The 21,020-nt window shown below is 36.5% G+C and overlaps 1 protein-coding gene across 2 annotated transcripts in view; it reads left to right on the top strand.

Annotated features, from left to right (window-relative positions):
• The window catches only part of LOC146469422 (epithelial sodium channel subunit alpha-like), a 40,061-nt gene extending 21,803 nt beyond the window's left edge, over positions 1-18,258 (top strand). The window contains exons 3-12 of one of the 2 annotated variants that reach the window (XM_085123471.1): positions 5,319-5,574; positions 6,185-6,315; positions 7,728-7,891; positions 8,488-8,568; positions 9,947-10,061; positions 11,333-11,411; positions 11,831-11,888; positions 12,950-13,026; positions 16,897-16,972; positions 17,639-18,258. In XM_085123471.1, coding sequence (XP_084979597.1) covers positions 5,319-5,574; positions 6,185-6,315; positions 7,728-7,891; positions 8,488-8,568; positions 9,947-10,061; positions 11,333-11,411; positions 11,831-11,888; positions 12,950-13,026; positions 16,897-16,972; positions 17,639-17,797 — 1,196 coding nt within the window. In that variant the 3' untranslated portion in view covers positions 17,798-18,258. The remainder of the gene's footprint in view (positions 1-5,318; positions 5,575-6,184; positions 6,316-7,727; positions 7,892-8,487; positions 8,569-9,946; positions 10,062-11,332; positions 11,412-11,830; positions 11,889-12,949; positions 13,027-16,896; positions 16,973-17,638) is intronic. The other variant, XM_085123473.1, reaches the window with a different exon arrangement.
• Positions 18,259-21,020: the final 2,762 nt, after the last annotated feature.

Here is a 21,020-nt window from a genome sequence, read left to right as displayed (position 1 = left end):
CCGTTTATTTCCAATTTTCACTTAGCAGTGGATAGAAGCAGAGCCACTCTGTGGAAACCACTGAAATTCCCATTAATTTGTTATTATTCATTTACAAAGCCCCGAACTGACAACCAGATTAAAACGGCCGAGCCGCCTTTAATTTATACCTGAATTTCTTTTGCATGAGGTTTGAGAGCTTTATTCCCTATTGAAATCGATATCCATAGACAAGTAAAGATAAACGAAAAAAACCGTACAACGTTTCGGGATCGTCATGACGCCATTACTATTAACGTGCTATTACATATTCAGACATTATGTTAATTTTTTTTTGTGAACTATTTCTGACATTGACTTCATTAATTTCTATCACTTCGAACTAGATAATGGCGTCATGACGACCCCAAAACGTTGTTCAGTTTTATGCGTTTATTCTTACTTGTCTTTGTATAACTAAACCTTTAGTTATAAGGAAATCGATATCGGCACGTCTATAAAAAGGTAACCAATCGTGGCTAACAAGCTGTCGTCACCTTTGGCGCCATATTTAGCAGGTGGTTTATTCAGGGATACAAAAAGGTTGGACCCATTCTTAACTTTACTTTATCTCCCGCTGTTTGGATAAGTGCTATAAAGAACTGAAGTAACGCATTCAAAAATCTCTGGCGTTTTTCTACCGTAGCATTAGTGAACGTTATTATTGTTAATTTTCCTTCTAAAATGTTTATCGAAATGGATCCTTATTAATAATTAACAGTTCCTTACTTAAAGTAATACAAAACCAAAAAGGGGGAATTTGCCACGTCATTACTTTGGATAATTTTTAAGCTCGTTCTTAAAACCATGAAAATCATCAGCAGTCAAGCCCAAGACGCTTTATGACGCAACTTTGATGTGAGAAAAAGGTACGAGTTTATCATTTGTGAACAAGCCTATTTGTCTTTAGTTGTTTGCTCTCTTGTTTAAAAGATTAACGTATTGGAATAATCGTTATGTAACGGAAATCTATCTAAATAGAGTGTACCTGAGCTTAAGTGAAAGAACACCGGTTGGTAAAATTACTTTTTCCAGCCTTATCAAGTTATGAACTACTTTTGAGCAAATGCTCAGATTAGTGAACTCGAGTTTGTTTCGGTTGGGTCTCAGGGTTGGGGTTTTAAACTTTAGCCAAGGCAAATAATCGCACGAGTAAGTCAGTAAATTATTACTTTACGCAAATGATTTAAATGCTGAAACTCTACGACTCCATAATCTTCTGACAACAAAACGCTTATGATAAGCATGTAACATAAATTTTGCATGCACGCAAGATATTTCTTCAGTTTCTTGCCGGTCAACTTCAACACGTTTATTTTTCTCGTGAACTATTCAAGACAGTCGCTGAAAAATAATGACAGTAATGATCATTATCGGTGCGCTATCTTGTTTTAAAAAATATTTTTAGCTTGTTTGAACAAAAAAAAGATGAATTTAGATTTCAAAAATGTTCAACAACGTAGTTAAGGAAGGACCAGTTAGTTTGAACACATGTACACTTAAGGAAAATGTCACCACTAGAGTTCAGGGCTTTGGGTAAAGTTTGCAAAAAATCATTTAAAATAAGCAATTTTAATGCGACTTAGGTCGCTGTTTTTACGGCGTTGCTACCGAAGATGTCAGGATGACTGTGTAATTTTTCAATGATTTTACCTCTAATTTAGCAGCAGTTTCGTTGACATTTGGTTGCAGTTAAAACAGCTTGCAATGTCGGCATAAAGGCTGCTTTGAATGACCCACTAAGGCTTCTTTGACGAGTTTATGCTCACGTCTCAAGCGTTCTGCTCTGATCACAAAAGCAGTCACTGTTAAATATCATATAAATGACAACGAAAATGGCTGGTAATTTGTAATGGTCTCAAAGAAATTAATTCTTATGACATTCGAATGAAAATCGTCAGCGTAAAGGGCTTTTGCAGTAGCCTCTGAAGGATTGAGCTTAAAGTGAGCATTAACAAGAAAGCACTAAGAAATAACAAGAATGTCACTTGAAACGTGCTAGCTACGATAACATTGTTTTCAATTTAAAATAATTCTGTTCAAAGTGATCTTTAATATCTAAAGGGGTATAATTTTAGATTTGTTTTTTGAAACTGATTTTTAACAGCTCTCATAACTTAAAAAATTAAATTAAATGAAAACGTGTCGATCTACATGTAGTCACTTACACAAAAGAAGACCTCGAATTATTGCAGCGTTTTGTAAAATGTTAAATTTAAATATATCGCTGAATGCAAAGGCAGCTGAATACGTTAATAGAATCTGGTAAGTTAAAAAAAAAAAAAAACAAACAAACTCAAATTACAGCATATGCGAACACCAATTTCATTTCTTCACCGTCATTGCTTTACCAATCCTTATGTCTAAGACGCTGTATTGACAATATGGGTCCAAACGCAGTACAATACGTTCTCTATGGGAAACGACTGGCATATTACAATTTCAAGAACTTGAGTATTATGCGCATTCGTTAAGACAAAAATGATTTACTGTTGACACCGTTTGAATTTATGTGGCTCGTGAACCTGTAGGAAAAGCTATGGGTTTTTATTTGATAGGGAAAAAGGTTTAAATAATTCAGTTAAGGGCAAAAACTCTTTCCACGAATCACTTAGTTAGATAGAGTACTGAGTCGCCCCATGTCATCTATGATGAACACGAAGACCAAAGGCGTTTATGATGCAGACGGCTAAATGAGCTTCAGGAAAACAAAACCGGCACAGATATAGCTCTTGTAGTTAAGGCAAAGGAATACGTTTACTTTAAATCAATTTTATAGTACTCTCCAACGCATTTGAGCGATTTTCAGGAAAAAAAATGGAAAAAAATGGAAGCCGTGAACTTAAAGAACGTTTTAATCTTGGTAGTCGTTGTATTTCTCTCAGATGAAAATTAGCTTTCAAAAGCTGTAAAATTCACAAAGCAATGTGTGACGCGGTGTCAAGAGTTACCGCCCCGCCATGCATTAATTGTATGCTAAATCGTGTTTTCTTTTTTTTCAAAACAATTGAGGACATCACGCTTAAATTTTCAGAAAAAATTAACCTTCCCAAGCCTCTTTAATTGTAGCTATGATAATGAAACTAAAATTGGCCCTAAACAAAAGAGTAAACGGCCAGTCAATACATACAATTTCGTTGAATCTATAAACAGTTTACGAAACTAAGAAAATTTTGGGAAATATTTCCGCACAGCCTCATACATTTTTTTTTTTTTGACATGCATCACTGTCATATTAACCCTCTTGCACAAAGAACGAGCATGAATAGAGTTTAAGTCGCAAAATGTATCCATAATTAATGTGTGGGACTGTGCGGAAATATTGCCCAATTTTGTCAATCATTCTGGCTACAGAACCAAAAGAGCTATTTGGCAGAATATTAACTTTATGCATTACCTCTCACTTTTCGTCTGCGACGGTGCGACGGTCTAATTCCTTCACGTTACCAATGGAAACCTTGGTTTCATTCACTCTATTCTTCAAAGAGGCACCATAAGCCGTTGAGCAATGAGAAGACCATGGACATCACATGTATGCTCCCTGCATTTTCCTCCCTCTGTCGCCTCTGTCGTTCCATTCGGAAAGAAGCAAAGTGTATAATGCAAATTTACAATAGGAGAAAACATGTTTACCACTCTAGCTATGCGGAATGACGTTGGTAATTCATCACATACATGGAATGTTACTAACGTGAAAACAGTTTTTCTTGCTCCAAACCTTACCAAGTGTTGCAAAGCATAGCAAGCTCCTGGTCAACAACAATGTGGTAAAAAACGTTCTCTCGTTCAACAGCTTGACGTTAAATTGTTGGGAATAAAGTCATATTTTCTAAGCATTTCTGTGTTCTAAAAATTCCCAACGATTTCACGTCAATTTGTTGAAAGAGTGAAATTTTCCTTCAAATGAACCCATCATTATTTCTTTGTTGCAGTGTAGAAATGTTAATGCTAATTCTTAAATTTGCTAACATTAGTCGTGTGACTAGCATAACATTTTAAGGGTGTATCAATGCGAAGTTTACTGTTACTATTCAGTTGTAATTAGCAGTGTATTTTGCTTTAGTATTGTAACTAGCATTGCAATTTGTTTCAGTATGGTAGTCTGTAGTTTAATTTGTTTCATGATTGTATCTTAATTTGCAGTAAGTGATCGTAATCGTTGCATCTATTAATTATAAAAGTCTTTAAATTGCAAAAAAAAAAACACTACTTTCTTCAATTTTTTTAGCTAGCTTTTACAACACCACCTGGAAATCCAACTTAGCATTCAAGGGACGCCACGTTAACATAATGGGGGATACCACTTCTGATGAAATAAGAACGAAAGATATAATAAAGGAATTCTGCAGCTACACAACTACCCATGGCGTTGGAAGGCTAGCTGAGGCCAAAACACGTTTTAGCCAGTTCATTTGGACTTGCTTCATACTAAGTGCTTTTGGCATGTTTTTCTATCAAGTTCATGGTTTATTCATTCACTACTTTAGTCGCCCTGTGTCCACTGTGACGAGTTTGAAACAAGCAACTGTGAGTAGAAGTTTAAATTGATTGAAAAGGTTTTAAGGTATTTGTTTCATACCATTGTTGTAGTATCTATTGATAAAGGCTGGTAATAGTGGTCGACAAAACTATGACAGAAGGGAAATGCTGGAAACCGTTGTGAGCCATCCTAGACAATGTGTCAACGCATTCGTTGTTCATGTCATGAATATCTTTTTCTTTGGTTCATTGATATTCTCACATAGGTGGTGAGATTTCCAGCCGTAACAGTTTGTAATCAGAACCCCATTAAAAGAGACCACTTGGAAAAAGAGATATTGGTGAAATTTAACTTGACACTACAACAGTTATTGGTAGAGGAACAAGACGATAAAAAAGGTACGCTTATCATTCAATTCATTTTAGACTATTTAAGATCATATGAGAAAACTTACTGTTCATGCCTACATCAAGACGTTTCTAGTTTCCAATTACAACTGAAGAACCTCTTTTCACCTTTTTCGCCGGAGGGGAGGGGGGGGGCGGGGTAGTCGTTAGAACTTGGCTTTCACCGTAATGGTGTTCTTCCCTTCTCTGACCGCTTTGTCCCCATGTCCCCTTGGTTGCAAGGTGAGACAAAACTAAAAGCAAAACATTGCTATGTCTCCCCGTCTGCGCAACTCAATGTGGTGGAATGCAATGTATATTACCCTGGAGCCAAACGTAAGATTTCTTTTAACTTTTATCAAGAATAAGAACATGTCAGCCAATGGATGTGTGTTTGATACTTCTAAAATAAGTATTTAATTTTTTTTTTTTAGGTGGCGCGACCGCGACGCCTACCAGTGCTGTCCAAACTCCTATAGGAAATACCTCTGTAACTGCACGGAACCAATCACATTGGCCAACAAGAGATAATCATTCAGATAAAATACATCAAGAATTAAGACGTGCATATCTTTTCCGGGAATTAATTTGGAGGCAAATTGCACTAGCGAACTTCACCCAATTGCCTAGCAGGGGACATCAATTTAAGGATTTCGTGTTTGGGTGTGATTTCAGGGGTATCGATTGCAGGTGAGGGGAAACATTTTCTCACTTCGATGTCGAGCAAGGCTTCCTGATTTTTTCAGTTTGTCTACAAATAACAACATTATTTAAAGGAATTATTGGAACAAATACAAAACTCTTTTATTAGGGAACTGCTATTAGCATGTTCGAACTTCTTTTTAGTTAAAACCACTTAAAGTTAAAATTTCAGGTTATACTGTTGCTATGGTAATCTATTTTTTTTTTTGAGAAAATGACAATTACGTGTTCGCCAATGGCTAGGCATATGGTTGCTTATTAACTGATAACAGGTGGTAGTTTTGGCCCATCAAGGAATAAATGATGGAACTTTAGGGAAAATGTCGTGAGTCCCTTTATTTAGTTAAGATAAATAAAGTAAAAAGCGCCATGTTGGATTAGCGTACTGGGACAGATGGCACGGTAAATTGAAAATGTAGACTTGATATAAATATTTTGTCACACCGGGTGGTTAATTTCATTATAGTTACTCTACTTTCTTGTTCAAATGATGATGTCTCATCATCTTTACGGGAACAAATCGTTTTCTAAGTAAATCAACACATTCAGTATTTTTATTTATTGACAGATATCATCTCTTTATTCTTTTATATTTCAGAAATTATTCCAAATATTGGTCTACTTTCTGGGACTTGCAGTTTGGAAATTGCTTTAAGTTTAATGGTGGAGTAGACGATAGCAATAATAATCAGACAGTCCTGAAGACTCATAGTGCTGGACCCTCGGGAGGTGAGAAACTACTAAAAATCACAAATTTATTAATTATTCACGATGAGAAAATAAGAAATCATTACCTCAAGGGGGTTTGGAAATGCGATCTTAATTTTCATAGAATTTAGTGAGCTGCTTAACTAATTACTGATAGGTTAAGAAGCTGCATCAAAGACTTAAAGAAGCGTTTCATACGATATCAAAACAGCTGGAAGAAGGTTTAGCTCTTTGAAATTTAAAAGCCCTACCAGTGATAAGCATCAAATTTCTCCTTGTAATATTAATGCTTATTCAACCCTTGAGGATAGAATTAAGGATATGGTCACCCAAGATCAATTTTCTTGATATTTTAATAACTTCTTTCCTGAAATTTTATATAAAAAGTGTGAAGACAAGATAGGAGAATATCAGTTAGGGGTTAAAGGGTTAGAAAAGACTCCTCGTTTTTGCAACCCACTTCTCTTTGTTGGGAAATCGATTAAAACAGTCTTTCTCGTGCTGATATATTATTTAAATGCCTCAAGTGTTTCAAATTGCCAAGTAGCGTTTATTCGTCTGCAGAAAATACTATAGAACCTCCTTAAAGGGACACTGTCACAAAGATTTTGCTGTATTTTCGTCAAAACTGCTCAAGTATTAGACAAGAACCATCTTGCTAACATGAAATTGCTCTTAGAGCGTCAGAAAGAAAATATCAAAGAATTTATCCGAGGAAGAACTAACTATAATCAGTTTTAAGCAACTTCTCTAAAATACGCAGCACGAACTTGAAAAAATGGCTAAGTTTTCAAGTTGCAATATATTTCCATCCAAGTCATCCGAAACCAATCATAAATAATGTACTATTTCCTGTGCACCAGTCGTGTTTTTGTTAACAGAACTGAATCATTGTTTTAACAATTCTTTGGATTTCAATGTACTTTTTGGTCATTCAAATTGACACCAAAATAGGTGACACTGCCCCTTTAACCGACGAGTCTTATCACTAGCTTTTATGGAATTTTGATAATGACTATTTGGTTGGTTCTTTTTATCTTGCTGACGACTAAAAACTTTAATATTTTTGCCTCGATTTAATGACCGAGACTCAAACGTGATCCCTATACATTTTGCAATCATTGTTTCTTTTAACTTTCTATAAATCAAATTTCAGAGTATCTGCAGTTAAAAACTCCCAATTACAACCACATTGAGGAATATTATTGAGTTTTCATGGAGAAGTTGATAGCTTTGAGTTCAAAATAATAAAGTAGCAAAAATTACACTCATTTTCTCTCAATTACTTGCTCAAGAAAACGTTTTGTCACGATACAAGAGACTAAATGTTTTGCAGACAAAACCTGCAACTAACAATCAAAACGAACTTTACCTTAAAGGATACAATTAAAAAGTGAGGCGCAATTTTGACATCGTGCCATTTTCCCTGACAGGACTTGATCTCATTCTCTTTCTCGAGTCTTCCAAATATATCCATAAGCTCACGGCAACTGTTGGAGCAAGAATTGTTGTTCATGACCAAGATTTTAAGGTGTTTCCAGAGGACGAAGGTTCCGGTCTGTCTCCAGGGATGTCCACTTCCATAAGTGTGCAAAAGGTAACATTAAATAAAAGTACATTAGCTAACTTAGAAGCGATTCTGACAAGCCGAATAACCTGCTAGTTATTTGTCATCATCGTAATGAAATAATACCACTGCCAATAAATTATCCTGTAATCTGAAAGCTTAAAATTTGTGGAGAGCCTGATGAAATCCTATGCAAATAGGAAGATGTACTATGCGCTAGCACCACACCCTTAAGCACCCGCCGACAAGCAATTCTCTATATGACTAGAGATGACTTGAATGTAAAAAAAAAATGTGTCTTACCACACAGCGACCAAATACGTACTGGCGTACGGAGCAGCCACTAGGGCAATAGCCCGTGAACAGGCTCCCAAGTGGGGTATAGGGCGAAAAGGAAAATCGGCAAGCCGGGCGGGTGGAGCGCGGTTTTCTTCGCCTTATGTCCCAATTGAGAGCCTATTCACAGGCTACGAGGGCAAAGGGCAAAGAGGGACAGTGCAAACGAATCTACAGTGATTCTAAACTTTGACTGAAATACTAAATCTTTTAGCTGTTTTCTTAAAGTTGTTTAAAAGAGGATGGTATTAGGTTATGAATTAAGTTCTTTTAACTGCTCACACTCGTAGGAAATCATCAAGGTGGTGGATCGTTTCAATAACGGAAGCTGCAGGAAAGATGGGAATGGGAGATTTGATTACAGAGAAAAGGTACGTTTCAAAAGATCTGAATATCTTTCTTCTATGTTTATCATCTGTTGGAAAAATGGTCTGAGTGCTATCTATATTTTTTACGTCGTCCGAAGTCAGTATATAGAGTCGACGTTTAACAAAAACTTAAGGAAGCAGCATATATAAGCTCCTGTATAATCAATAATTACCCCGTGGAATCACACGGAATATCGCGACTTGATAGCTGAGTTAACTAACATCAGGCAATATCGATAATTGTTTGATTTTTCAACCTATTCATAACAAAGCATCATATCTATTACAGAAACTGAAGCTAGTGGTGGTCTCTTTTTTTTCTTTTTTTACACTTTTCTCCCCAGCACTTGAAATTACGTATATCGCAAAATATATTTTCTGTACAGACGATTGAGCGCGTAATGTCCATATCTGGACGGTGTTACGTTACCATGCGTTAAATAATAAGGAATCGGTCGTACATCGATCATTACGCAGTCCTTCAGTATATCTTGTTAAAATATACACCAGGCTAGTATATCTCTCCGCACACGTTATTTATACGAGCCCATTATACCAACTCATGTTTGTTGTTTCGTACAATGACATAGAAACACAAATTTACCATTAGTAACTCCTAACCCCACATGTTACAAACAATACCGAATAAGAAAAGACATCTACAGGGCATTATACAAAATAACTAAATTATTATGCCACTAAACCCGAAAACCGCTGTCTTCGGAAATCACAATAAATTGTGCAAAAATAGCCAAAATGACTGAGATACTCTAGTAAAAAGAAAGCTATATAAATGTACAATGCAGAATCTATGGCGATTAAAGATGAATTAGTGATTAACCGTTCTTTCCATTTAAACGAAGATGCTAAAAGCTGCCTGCCTTTTCTTTTGTTGATAACCACAGAAATAAGTTTCCAGGTCTATTTCAGGTCGTTTTACATAAAATGTTCAAAGTTACCATCGCAATAAGTTTGCCTTGCAATTTTGATCATTGGCAGAAACAAAGGACAGCATGGTCGCTGAAACGTACTGTGACGTCAATAACCGTGGGTATTTTTACTAGTGGCCACCGATTAAATCTAAGGCGATGTGAAATATTTTCATTCCCAAGAAAGCTTATTCTTGTCAAGACCATTTCGTCGTACTCAAGTAGGCTTTGGTTATCACGTCTTTATTGACAAAGGTGTCACTACAGATGTGAATTTGGACCTGTGGAACTCTGTAAATTCTGCTAAGCAGTGACCCACATTCCAGTGACACAGGTCCCAAATTTTTGCTACAGCTCTGCTAGAAAGTTACGATCTTTAAAGTTTCTAACTTCCCTTCAAGGGTTTTTCATTGATAGGAAATATTAATTATATGTTAAAATTTATTTCGCAGGATTGCATGAGGAAATGTATCGGTGATTCTCAAATCCAAAGCTGTGGTTGTGCAGAGAGGCGATTTGCAAAAAGATCTGGATTGGTTTGTGACACCTTGATGAACCGCACGCAAGGTGTGAAAAGAACATTTTTAAATTAAATGAAAATGAGTTGTTTCACAAGAAGTACAGAGGCGGGTGGAAGCAAAAGCTTCATGGTATTTCAATGCTTCCGAATGAACTGCTTGCGTATGTGCGATGAAGGGCTCTTGTTATATACCTAGACTTTCACACAACAAAACGAGCACTGTGAGTGGTTGATTCTTGGTCACGCGCCCTTGATCAAATACAAATGTATACCGACCGGGATACAATTCATCGCATAAAACAAAACGAACTGTTTCCTCGGGACAATGCATTAAGTGTATATTGTAATTACTCTTTCCATGCTTGGTTAATGTTAACTCCAGCATTAATGATATTTAACTGTGTTCTTGCATTATTTTTTTTTTGAGCAGGGGGCGGGGGAGGGTTGGTCACAATTTTGATGTAAACCTTTATAATCTTTACCATGTTGGCTCGATTACCCATAATACTCTTGATACCGTGATAAGGTCTACCCTTGCGTCAAATGTGGAAACGGAACCTTCGGGGAGTATTTAGCTGTTTTTATTTAAGAAAATAAAAGATAGTACTCTATATCATCTTCTAAAGGTTATAAGGGAGTTGCAGTGCTCATTTGGATAACTGTTCGTTTTGCGTCAAACGTAAACCAAATTGTTATGGCTTTCAGTCAATAAGTAAGACACACAGGGTTGATTGTTCATCACAGTCAATCCGATTTCTGCTGATGAATGTTTTACCATTTGTCTTTTCTGTGCTTGCGTTGTGTCCAGATTCCTAAGAAGTCTTGTATGGTTATGCTAATCCTTCAGCTTTTGGTTGAGTGAATGACACTCGGATCAGGATTGCACATTACCAACTTGAAAGTGAAAGGCTTTACTAGATTTTCGAAAAATCGAGAATTTCAATTTTCAAGATGGAAGTTGTGCAACTGAGATTAATGGCGTAATTCATATGAAAATATCGTCCCCTTTTGAGATTACTAAAGGAATCCGTTTTGGTCATAAAAGAATTTTCATGGCTTAAAATTGATGCTCTTGAAGTTAATTCAGTAAGAGTGAATGCCGGACATTGTGCACTATGCACACGAAGGACGAAAAAGCCCAGGATAAAGGGTTTAGATATTTTTGATATCGATTAGATAAATAAGTGATATTTTTATCTCTCAATTAGTGAATAAACATCATGGGTTATTCAATTATTCATTTTTTTTTTTCATCAGCAGTTCCAATATATGTATTTCATATATTCCACTTCCATCGCTTTTGTTTCTGCTTGTCTAGAAAAATGTCTGGACGACTTAATGGACATGTTCGACCTGCAAGGCTCGAAATGTGATACCAAGTGTCCACGTCCCTGCAGGTGAAAGTTTAAGAAATATTAAAGGGGAAGTGTCATGGTGGTTTTTACCTCTTTTCTTAATAATAGGGAAATAAGATTTGAACTCAGCTACAAAATAATTCCAGAACAATGAGAGGAAAGAAATCAATTCTTTGAATAGAACATATCTTGATCTGTTCAAGTGCATTTTGGTTTCCAAAGGTTTTAGTTGCATTTCGGTCAACTTTGCTTGTGTTCTGAAGTTTTCGAGAAATCCAGAAACCCAAGATTTCCAAGATGTCAATCATGACGTAATTCTCTCGTCATGACGCCATCGCTGTCCGTAGCGGACCTCAAAGGAAACACCTTTAAACGTACTATTTATCATCCAAGTTTCCTTTTCCCTAGTTAGAAGGACTTTGATCTTTAACTAACGATGTGTTCTTTCTCTCATTTTTTAGCCAAATTAGATACCACACCAACATGGACTTAACAAAATGGCCCTCCAACTATCAACAGGTAAGTAAAGGCTTGCAACTGCCTGTAAAATTGTTAATTTTATTGTTTTTACTGTATTGCTGTTATTAAAATTACTATCAGTGGCACCCAACAAGACTTTTAAAAAAGAAAAGTTAAAATGTTTTTCTTTGTCAGCCCAGATTGTTTGCGAATTCTCAAAAAAGCTTAAGTTTGTAATCTAAAGTTTGTTTTGGTTTTGGTTTTGGTTTTGGTTTTGGTTTTGTTTTGTTTTGTTTCTTTCGCAAAATCAGTGTAACTCTGTAAGGGTCTTAGGAAAGGAATCTTATTCTTCGAATTTCTGAACTATTGTTAGCTTTCCGAAAAAAACAAAATAGCTACCCTTATTTTGCAATTAGATCTCCCGCGCTAGGGAAGTTTGACGAGACATTTTACCTGAGAAAATTCATTTTTTAGGTCACTATTTAGTCTGAATTTTCCCGGCGACCAAGGTCTCCACCGAAACGAACGAATAGTGCCTTTGTTAAGGTGGTGACAGTCACCAGTAATGTAAAAGAATTCTTCCTCCTTGTCAAAGTTTTAGTGACAAAGAAAAAAAGCCCAACGCTTTCAAATAAATCGATACCATAGATATATTTGGAGGTTATATACAACGTGACAATTCCAAAAAGGTCTGCATACCAATACCCCCATGAACCACTTTGGCTCATTTTTAACTGCTAGCTATTATCACATCTGCTATCACAGCAGGCTAAGATGACTTTCTCCGGCCTTTTTACAAGTGACTAGAAAGTAATGTTCTACTCACAAGTATTCATTTACAGGTTCGCCATTTCCACACATTTATTCTAAAATCTTCTGGAAGTTGTTTTGCACTTACATTTTTAAGTCCAAGCGAGTTTAAAAAGGTTATTAATAGTTATCATTTTACCTTAATACTTTGGATTTAGCTCGAACGAAACGAACTTTCACAACACATAATAAACTTAAAGATCTGTTGGTGATATGGTCATGGTTAAACAGCTTTGGCAGGAAAAGGCTCTTGCATAAGGTAGTTTACCAAAAAGGGACACGTTAATGTCAGGATAACATTGTATCCATAGGGTTTACTTTTCAATGAACTCGTTGAAGAGAATGCCGCCGATGAGAAGGAACGAGCAAACTTGACAACCTTTGTTGAGTAAGTACTTATGCAATGGAAGGAGTTCAGGTTTATAATTAGTTAATCCATTGATTAACTTAGTTAGATGTTACATTATTTTCGAGCTAGTTGCTCTTAACAAAATAAATAATTAATTTCAAAACACTGCGTGAAAGCAAAAATATTCTAGTGTATTCCAGACTCGAATACGTGATTGTGACGCAATAGAATCCTAGAGTATTCAAGACGCACACAATACGTGACGTACACCTGGAATATTCGTATTGAATATGGTGGAATACGCTCCGTTCATAATCGTTCGTGGATTTTCGTTTAAATATACCTCACATTTGTCGTACTCCTAGAGTATGATGGCAAACCCTTAAATAAAAGAATTTTATGACAGAAGGTCGGGTGTATAGCATTCTCTTGGAAGCAAAATTTGGACTGAATTCAAAGTATGTGCGATATGCGTGCGATTGTATACGTTTCACGCCAAAGCAAAAGATTTCTAGAGTGTTCATGGCGTGCACAGCCGTGACGTACACCTGGAAAATTCTTATCGAATATGGGCATATTGCAGTCCTAAGCACGACCGTGTATTCGTTTGTCGACCATAAGAGTTATTGTACTTTTTTGGTTATGTTGTCGGCCCAGCGTATGAGCATGCTTTGTCAAGAGTTACATAAATTCCAATTCCCGTCATTCGGTTTTGACCGACGTTTACAGGGTAAGCACTACTCAAGCCAAATCAACCGATCGAAAGCTGTAGAAAGGCATTTTTAAGTACCTTAAGGTGTTTGAAGTCTGTTAAAAGTGATGTTTTCGTTAGGTAGAAGAATTTGATGTATTCGGATTCCGTTGCTGAGATTTTAATTACCCGAAAATTCAAGGCATTAAAATCTTCATTTGATAAAATGATAGCTGGAATGAACTTTTAAGGAACTTTTTTCTTTCCGAAAATGCTAGATGTTGTTTTTGTTGCATTTGACTGACAAAAACAGCAAATACGACCTTTCCGAAAACGTCAGGGGCTATGATCATGATTTCCCCATTGCGAACCTTTTTTGCGGTTGTACCTAAAAGTGGGACGGATACTCGGGCCGGGGGTGCATGCAGAGACGCGAGATCTGGGGCTCGGGGGCGTGACATTGGGTGCCCCTGACCACAAGGCAATTTCTCTTTAATTTGCGTTACCCGTCTCATCTGAAATGGTTAATTAAGTGCTGTAAAGACGCCGTTAGGATGTAACATACTTTTTACCCCTTGGTGTAACGCTGACAAAAAAAATGAATTTACGCCACTTTTTAACGCTAGCGTAAATATAAGCTTATATGAACACTTCTCGTATCGCTGTGGCTATATGACCGGCAGCCGGTTAAGATTTTAATAGACAAATTGACCGTAAGTCAGAAGTACAGCTGAATCCAATCTGAATTAAAAGTCATCTTAAACACGATTTTGCTGATTTTCTCTTTAAAGTAGTCTCGTTTGGATGACCTACTTGGCTCATATTACATTAGTTGAGTTAGCTCAACTAAACCATTACTCTTTTGCAAGTCCCACTTGGCTCAAAATAATTCATTCCATGTAATCAATGCATTAATTTAGAAACTGACTGTTGGGAGGGCTACATGTACATGTAGGTTAGGACCAAATGAACTTACAAGGATTGTTTCAATTTTTTAAATTTTACCTTTCTCTCTTTGAGAAATTTATCAGTCCTCATAACTTCACTAAATATTCTGACCTCACATGTACTTATTGTTATAACAAAGAGATGGTGTACTAAAAGTTAAATACAATCAGTGAAATGAATAACAATTATACAATGTAAGTGCCACTTTATTTGTTAATGTATATCAATGTACAGTGTACTCTCCTTTAAACTGTCTGTGACATCATGGACAATTATATAAACCCTACAACTGAACACAAAATATGATGAAAAAAACAAAACAAAAAAAACTACTAACAAGTATTAGTACATTCAAAAAACATGCCTAAAAAGGAAAGTCTTAACCTTAGCTTTTTGCGATATTCTCCCAATAATTATAGTTTCAGTTCCTTTCAGTATTTGCTCCACTCAATTTTTGACTGTAATCCATTAAGTTCCTAAAATTCTCAAGAAGATTAAGCCTGTGTTTAATTCATTAGATAAATCTTCCAATCAATGGAATGGTAATAACAACCTTTTCTCTTCCATAATTAAATTTAACTTTGTACTGAACAGTCAAACATTGACTGTGAATTCTTTGAGCTGGAATGAAAGACATTTCAGAATGACTTTCAAAATCTGTACACCATACTTCAAGGGGGTCCGGAAACCAGTTCCTTTCGGGATGGGTCTTGAACCAATCAACCTCAGCGAGCACAAAAGTAAGTTTCTGCCTTTTGCCTAGGCCTTGCTTTACAACCACATCATGGGTAAGGAATCTGCAAACTCTTCCTGGTCTACACTCCTGATTAAACCATTTAGCTAAAATACCATAGTTCCTTGAACATCTGTATATTGCACCACTGATTTGAACTCTTGAAAAGCTGTCACAGAGTCTTTGAGTAGAAACTACCTCACAGTTGGGAAGCAAAGTTTTATACATTTCTGTAAGTTTGGAATGGTCATCATCATTTAAAGCAATCCTCTTGACTGGTGGCAAAGGAACAATTGTTTCACTCTGTTCTTCATTCAGCATTTCTCCAAGAGTGCCATTTTGAGTACCAGTGGCAGAAAGTAAACACTGGAATTGTTTATGTTCATCAGGGAAGTCCATCATGCGTAGCTCAATATCCCGAAGAAATCTGCGCATCAGTTGAATACCTACAAGAAATATATAAATATTTATTTAAAACTGTATCATTGTATAATGCAATTCCAGGGAATTGATTGGCTTAGCGGCCATGGTATATGAGGCATTAAACCATGCAGAATGGCAACCATTAAATTGTATTCTGGTCGTTGGCAAAGCCGCACACTTGTTGCACAAACTATATAAGCATATATTTTTTAGGTAAGAGGTGGCCTCAACTATAAGCCTGGTGGTTTCTAGAGGTCACCTCGCCATACATTAACCACTCAATTAATTGTAAATATATTAGAAAGAAAGGCAAATAAACTTCAAACTTCAAACTTTTTTCAAAGCAAAATCATCAAGATCTAGAAATAATTCTTGATTGTCTTTTGAGATGATTATAGCCAACTTGGTGCTCGCCTCGTTGGCTATCTATCATCTCATATTCAACTTGCCCTCATGGAATAATAATATTGTTTAATATATATTTCTGTGAACAATTTAGAAATTAGGGTAAAATTTCAATTATTCAGAATTAAAATTAAATGTTGCCGGTGTAATTAACTGTAACTGCAATGGTTGATGAAAAAAGCTTTTGAGAACTCTGTTTAAGGTTACCCGGTACCTTCAGAGGTGTCTTCAGAGGTGTCTCCTTCTTCTCCTTCGTCGTTATCCAAGGAGCAAACATTTTCACATAGTTTAACCCTTTATAGAGAGCTGGGAAAGGCTTCCAGCGTTAAAAAGTAAAGCTACCAAATTTTACCACGCAACAAATTCACCTTGATTACATATATTTCTCTATTTTAGATTATTCCAGTGCTCGTTTTGCATTCGTTTACTTTTTTCCTTAATTGTACGTTTTTGGCTGTTGTTTAGAAAACTGAACAAGGTGGGTCCGAGACGGCACCGTAGAGAAATTATCAGGTAGTTCCCACTTCATATGGCGTTGTCAACTCATGCAAATGACCTTTGTGTGACTCCGTGCATAACCTTTTCTGCATTGTAGCACGATTTAGATCACGTTTGAACGGTTCGTTTTCTCTGTATCCCATTTATAAACTGTCAATAAAAATTTGAATTAACAGAACATTGATTCCACATATGCAATTAATTTTTGTAGGAAAAATTTCCTCCAAGTGCGAGTAATGTACGAGAGCATAAACTACAGGGAAATAGAAGAGGAACTGACTTATAAGGTGAGAAAATTTTTAGTTGGCTGTATTCTGAGACAGCATTCGCATCTGAGGTGCCATTTATTTTTTGTGCTTGTATGAGAGAGGTTCGCTTGAGGTGAGAAATAGGAGGCGTCTCCTTAAATGGAACGAATTCCGATTGGCTCATCGCGTGGAGAACCTTGACCTTTCTTTAAAATTGACCTATTGCTTTCCAACCGGTGTAACCTAACTTCGTGTAAAGGTTCCAAACCTAAATTGCATTATTATATTTATTAATTTTTCGCATTAATTTGAATGAATTGACCAAGCTATAATACATATGCTCCACAATAATTCAAGTATCTCATTTTTGAGGATTTAGAATCATAACATTCAATGAATGACAACATAGTAGAACATTATGAAAATATTTTCATTGCCCAATTTTTTTTAAGAAACGCATTTTATTCATAAATGGAGGATAAGCTATTGAAATACTCTACCCTTCACAAAAATACTATATTTCACAAACATAATAAGACATGTGAAAAGAGAAGGGTCATGTATGGGTAAAGCTACATATGAATTTAAAACTGGCTGGTGAACACCAATATAGATCTAGACAAATATTGAAATTAAAAGTTGTCCACCAAGCTTTGTCATGTTCGCATTTGTATTAAATTATATATATTTTTTCTTAATATTCAGACTGTCAATTTGTTAGCTGACATTGGTGGCCAGCTGGGTTTGTGGATCGGCATATCGGTGTTAACCTGCTGTGAAGTGCTAGAGTTAGTGTTATTACTGGCGCAACGAATGTTTAAGAAAATGAAGAACAAACGTCGAAAAATGGAAACGGCATTTTAAATGGGACAAACACGAAGTCATACTTGGAGATATGTCCAGAAACAGCACTCCTTTGAATTTTTTCAAATTTGAAGAACGTTAACATCTGTTTGACGACAAGTACAGTGGCATAAGGCGCAGGTTTAACAAAATTTTGACAACAATTGTAAAATTCGACAAATTTATGAAGAAGTGAAAAGTGAAAGAATTAAAACGAGATTTCGACTCGACGAAATTGTGAAACCTTTCGACGCCACAATGCCACATATATAAATCTAATTAATTGTGTAATTTAGTCAATGTTGTTTAGTTTTTCGAATTCGTCAAAATCGCATGCACTCCTTTAGACGCTAGAAAAATCACGTTATCCGGGACGCAACGTCGTAGCTAACGAAACACTTAACACTGAGTTGGCTATGAGTTCATGGATTACAGGATTTAATTATTTTTGCGGAATAGCTTTGTTATTGCATTGGTAACTCCGGTAAAAGAGCATTTTGTTCACGATATATTTCGCGTAACTCGTAGGAGACAGCAACAGTCACATTTATTAGTGTAAAAGTATGGGCCGGCATTTGCCTTAGGACATTCCAGGTAACAAAAAGTGAGTAGTTGTCTGGGACAAACCTCGAGGAAAACTATGGGCTTCGACGAACAGCCAACGTACGCTGTTTATTTTCCTTTGCACATTTTAGCTGTAAGCGTATGTTGTGTGATGGTAGAAAGCGAGAGCATTCTTCTTGCCATCCTAGGGATTTCCGCAACCATTTTCGACAAGAATGTTTTGTCCTTGTCAGTTTCAACAGCGAAATGCTCTTCCATCTCGACATTTTCCAGTAATTTCTGGCACTGAAGTGAATAACGACATAACCAGGTGGTTGTCACTTGGTAAATATGATCCCATAACCATCTTTGAGTTAATATTGGAAGACATTTCGTGACGCGTTACGCCCTTAGCCCATCGCAGACATGCGAGATTCATCTGATGTATTATATTAGAGCTGATACGTATACCTCACTATTAAAAAAAAAATAATAGTGCGCGTTCGCTCATCCATGTTTTCCGTACGATATAATAAGATAATGGCTTTTTAAGAACTACATTGCATCTTTAAATTGGCGCTACTATTAATTACAGTCCACTGGCTAAAACCAACCAAAGGGCGGGTCAAAGTACAAACAACTAGTTAACAGTAACAATGATGTTGCACACCTAACATATTTAAATAAGAAATTTATTATCCAATCAGTGTACTTAACCTTTCATCGCACGCAACAAACAAAACTGAGAGAAAACATGTATCAATGTACAAGACGAGTGCACGCATGGTAGCGAACCTGAATTTCACGGAACAAATATAAACATGTCACTTGACGAATATCGCATGTTTTGTTTTGTTTTGTTCCTCTCGTGCGTTGTTCTAACAGTGCAACTGGCAGCTGATAAATAAATAAACTGTACTCAGTTTGTAAATTAGAAGATAACTCTTCTCTTCATCATTACATTATCCTTTCTGTCGCTTTATATTTATGTAGCATTTTATTAGATGCATATTCAAACTATGATGAGCTTCCGACACCGCGCTAAAGTAACAAGTTATCTTGCCATGAGAAACGAGATGGCAATTCATCTCAACCTTTATTGCAATTGGGGAGGAACCCTCCGAAATAGTCTAGTTTGTATATCAGTATAATTTCCCATTGATTATGTTGTCAATATGTCAATGTTGTCAATAAACGTGGGATCTTGTTCTCATTTGTGTGTAAAATTTGTAGAACCATACGAATTTTCATGAGTGCCTTACGGTTTTAAGTGATAGTTGAAGCTAGTGTAATAAATTTCTCTTGGAGATCTCAAGACATGCAAGTTGGCGGTTTTAATTTGTTGTTGCGGGCTTCAAACAAAAAAAAATCTTTGCACGTACTCTTCAACTACTAAGTTTAATTTCCATAACAAAGTGGGGGAATTCCTTTCCCTACTCCACCCCTCCCCTCACCCGCCCCTTAACCCGGACAGGGCCCAATAAAGACCCAAAAATGCCCGGTCGAGATAGGATTATTGTTTGTTTACGAATTCTTTGGCTTCCAGCTTTTCACAGATTTGAAAGACTGTGGTTTCCAGCTTGTCAACGTGTTCTTGTACTTGTCGGAGAAGTTTTCTTGTTAGTTCAAGGTCGCTTCGGACAGCATCTCTTTGAATTGAAAATCCATTATTCAAGTCACCCATATGAACTGTCAAACAACAAAAGCAGTCCAGTCAGCTTTCCCATATAATGAAACACCTTTTCAAAATATATACCTGGGCCCAGTTGTTCAAAGCCCGATTCAGTTAATCCTGGGTTAACGTGAACTTTGATTCGGGTTTAATTATTGAGGAACGACGTTTTGCCAAAAGATTTTTGTTCCTCAGTTTTGACGAAAACTTTTTTTATCATTAGTTTACAATTACTTTTGAGAACCTTCTTAGCGAGCGTGCTGAAAACCTCGATCAACTTGTAATCGTGGATTAGCGTTAATCTGCTTTCGAACAACCGGGCCCAGGCGGGTATGAAGGTAGGTAGCGTCGAAGGGTCGGAAATGTTTCTTATCTTTAGTAGACCTCATTCGTATTCCCGCTTTTAAACTTTCCACAAAAAGACTTTGTGATGGGTTTGCTTCTATGAGGCCCTCTGTAGCGTGAAGCGAGGGTAGGGTGTCGTTAGGCAAGAAGAAGTAGAACAGTAGTTTACACTCGCCTAACTCGACGTCATCTTTAATTTTAGCCTTCCCTTTGATACCAATGTCGCACACTGTTCCAATGAGAAGCAAGCCAGCCAGTACTCCAAGCAATACGTACAGGAACGTTTTGACAAAGGGTGCAGAATCATCAAAGAAGCTGACACTTTTGGTAGGCTTCTGTTGTGTAAACGGAGGGGAAAACATTGAGTACGCTTTTCAAAGACTACGTTATGATCAATTTCAGCCCTCATTAATGGCCCACAAGTTTTACGTGTCGAACTAAGCTGGTATCGAGATCTTCAATGTGCACACTATTAACGAGCAATGCAATTTCACAATAAATCACTTTTTTCCCTTAACTTGACAAGGAAAAACTTTTATTTTTCCAATAATATGGGTCATCAATACCTCGTTTCTTGGCGCGTTCCATTTTTTTTTTTTTTTTTTTGGCCTCGAATGTCCAGCACAGTCTCGGACTAACAGGAAAATGACACAGCCAATCACATCAATGAACAGTCTATGGTAA

Source organism: Pavona decussata, unplaced genomic scaffold (genome assembly GCF_977016875.1).
Source record: "Pavona decussata unplaced genomic scaffold, jaPavDecu1.1 SCAFFOLD_124, whole genome shotgun sequence".
NCBI classification, from domain to species: Eukaryota; Metazoa; Cnidaria; class Anthozoa; order Scleractinia; family Agariciidae; genus Pavona; species Pavona decussata.
This window is presented reverse-complemented; position numbering and strand designations above follow the sequence as displayed.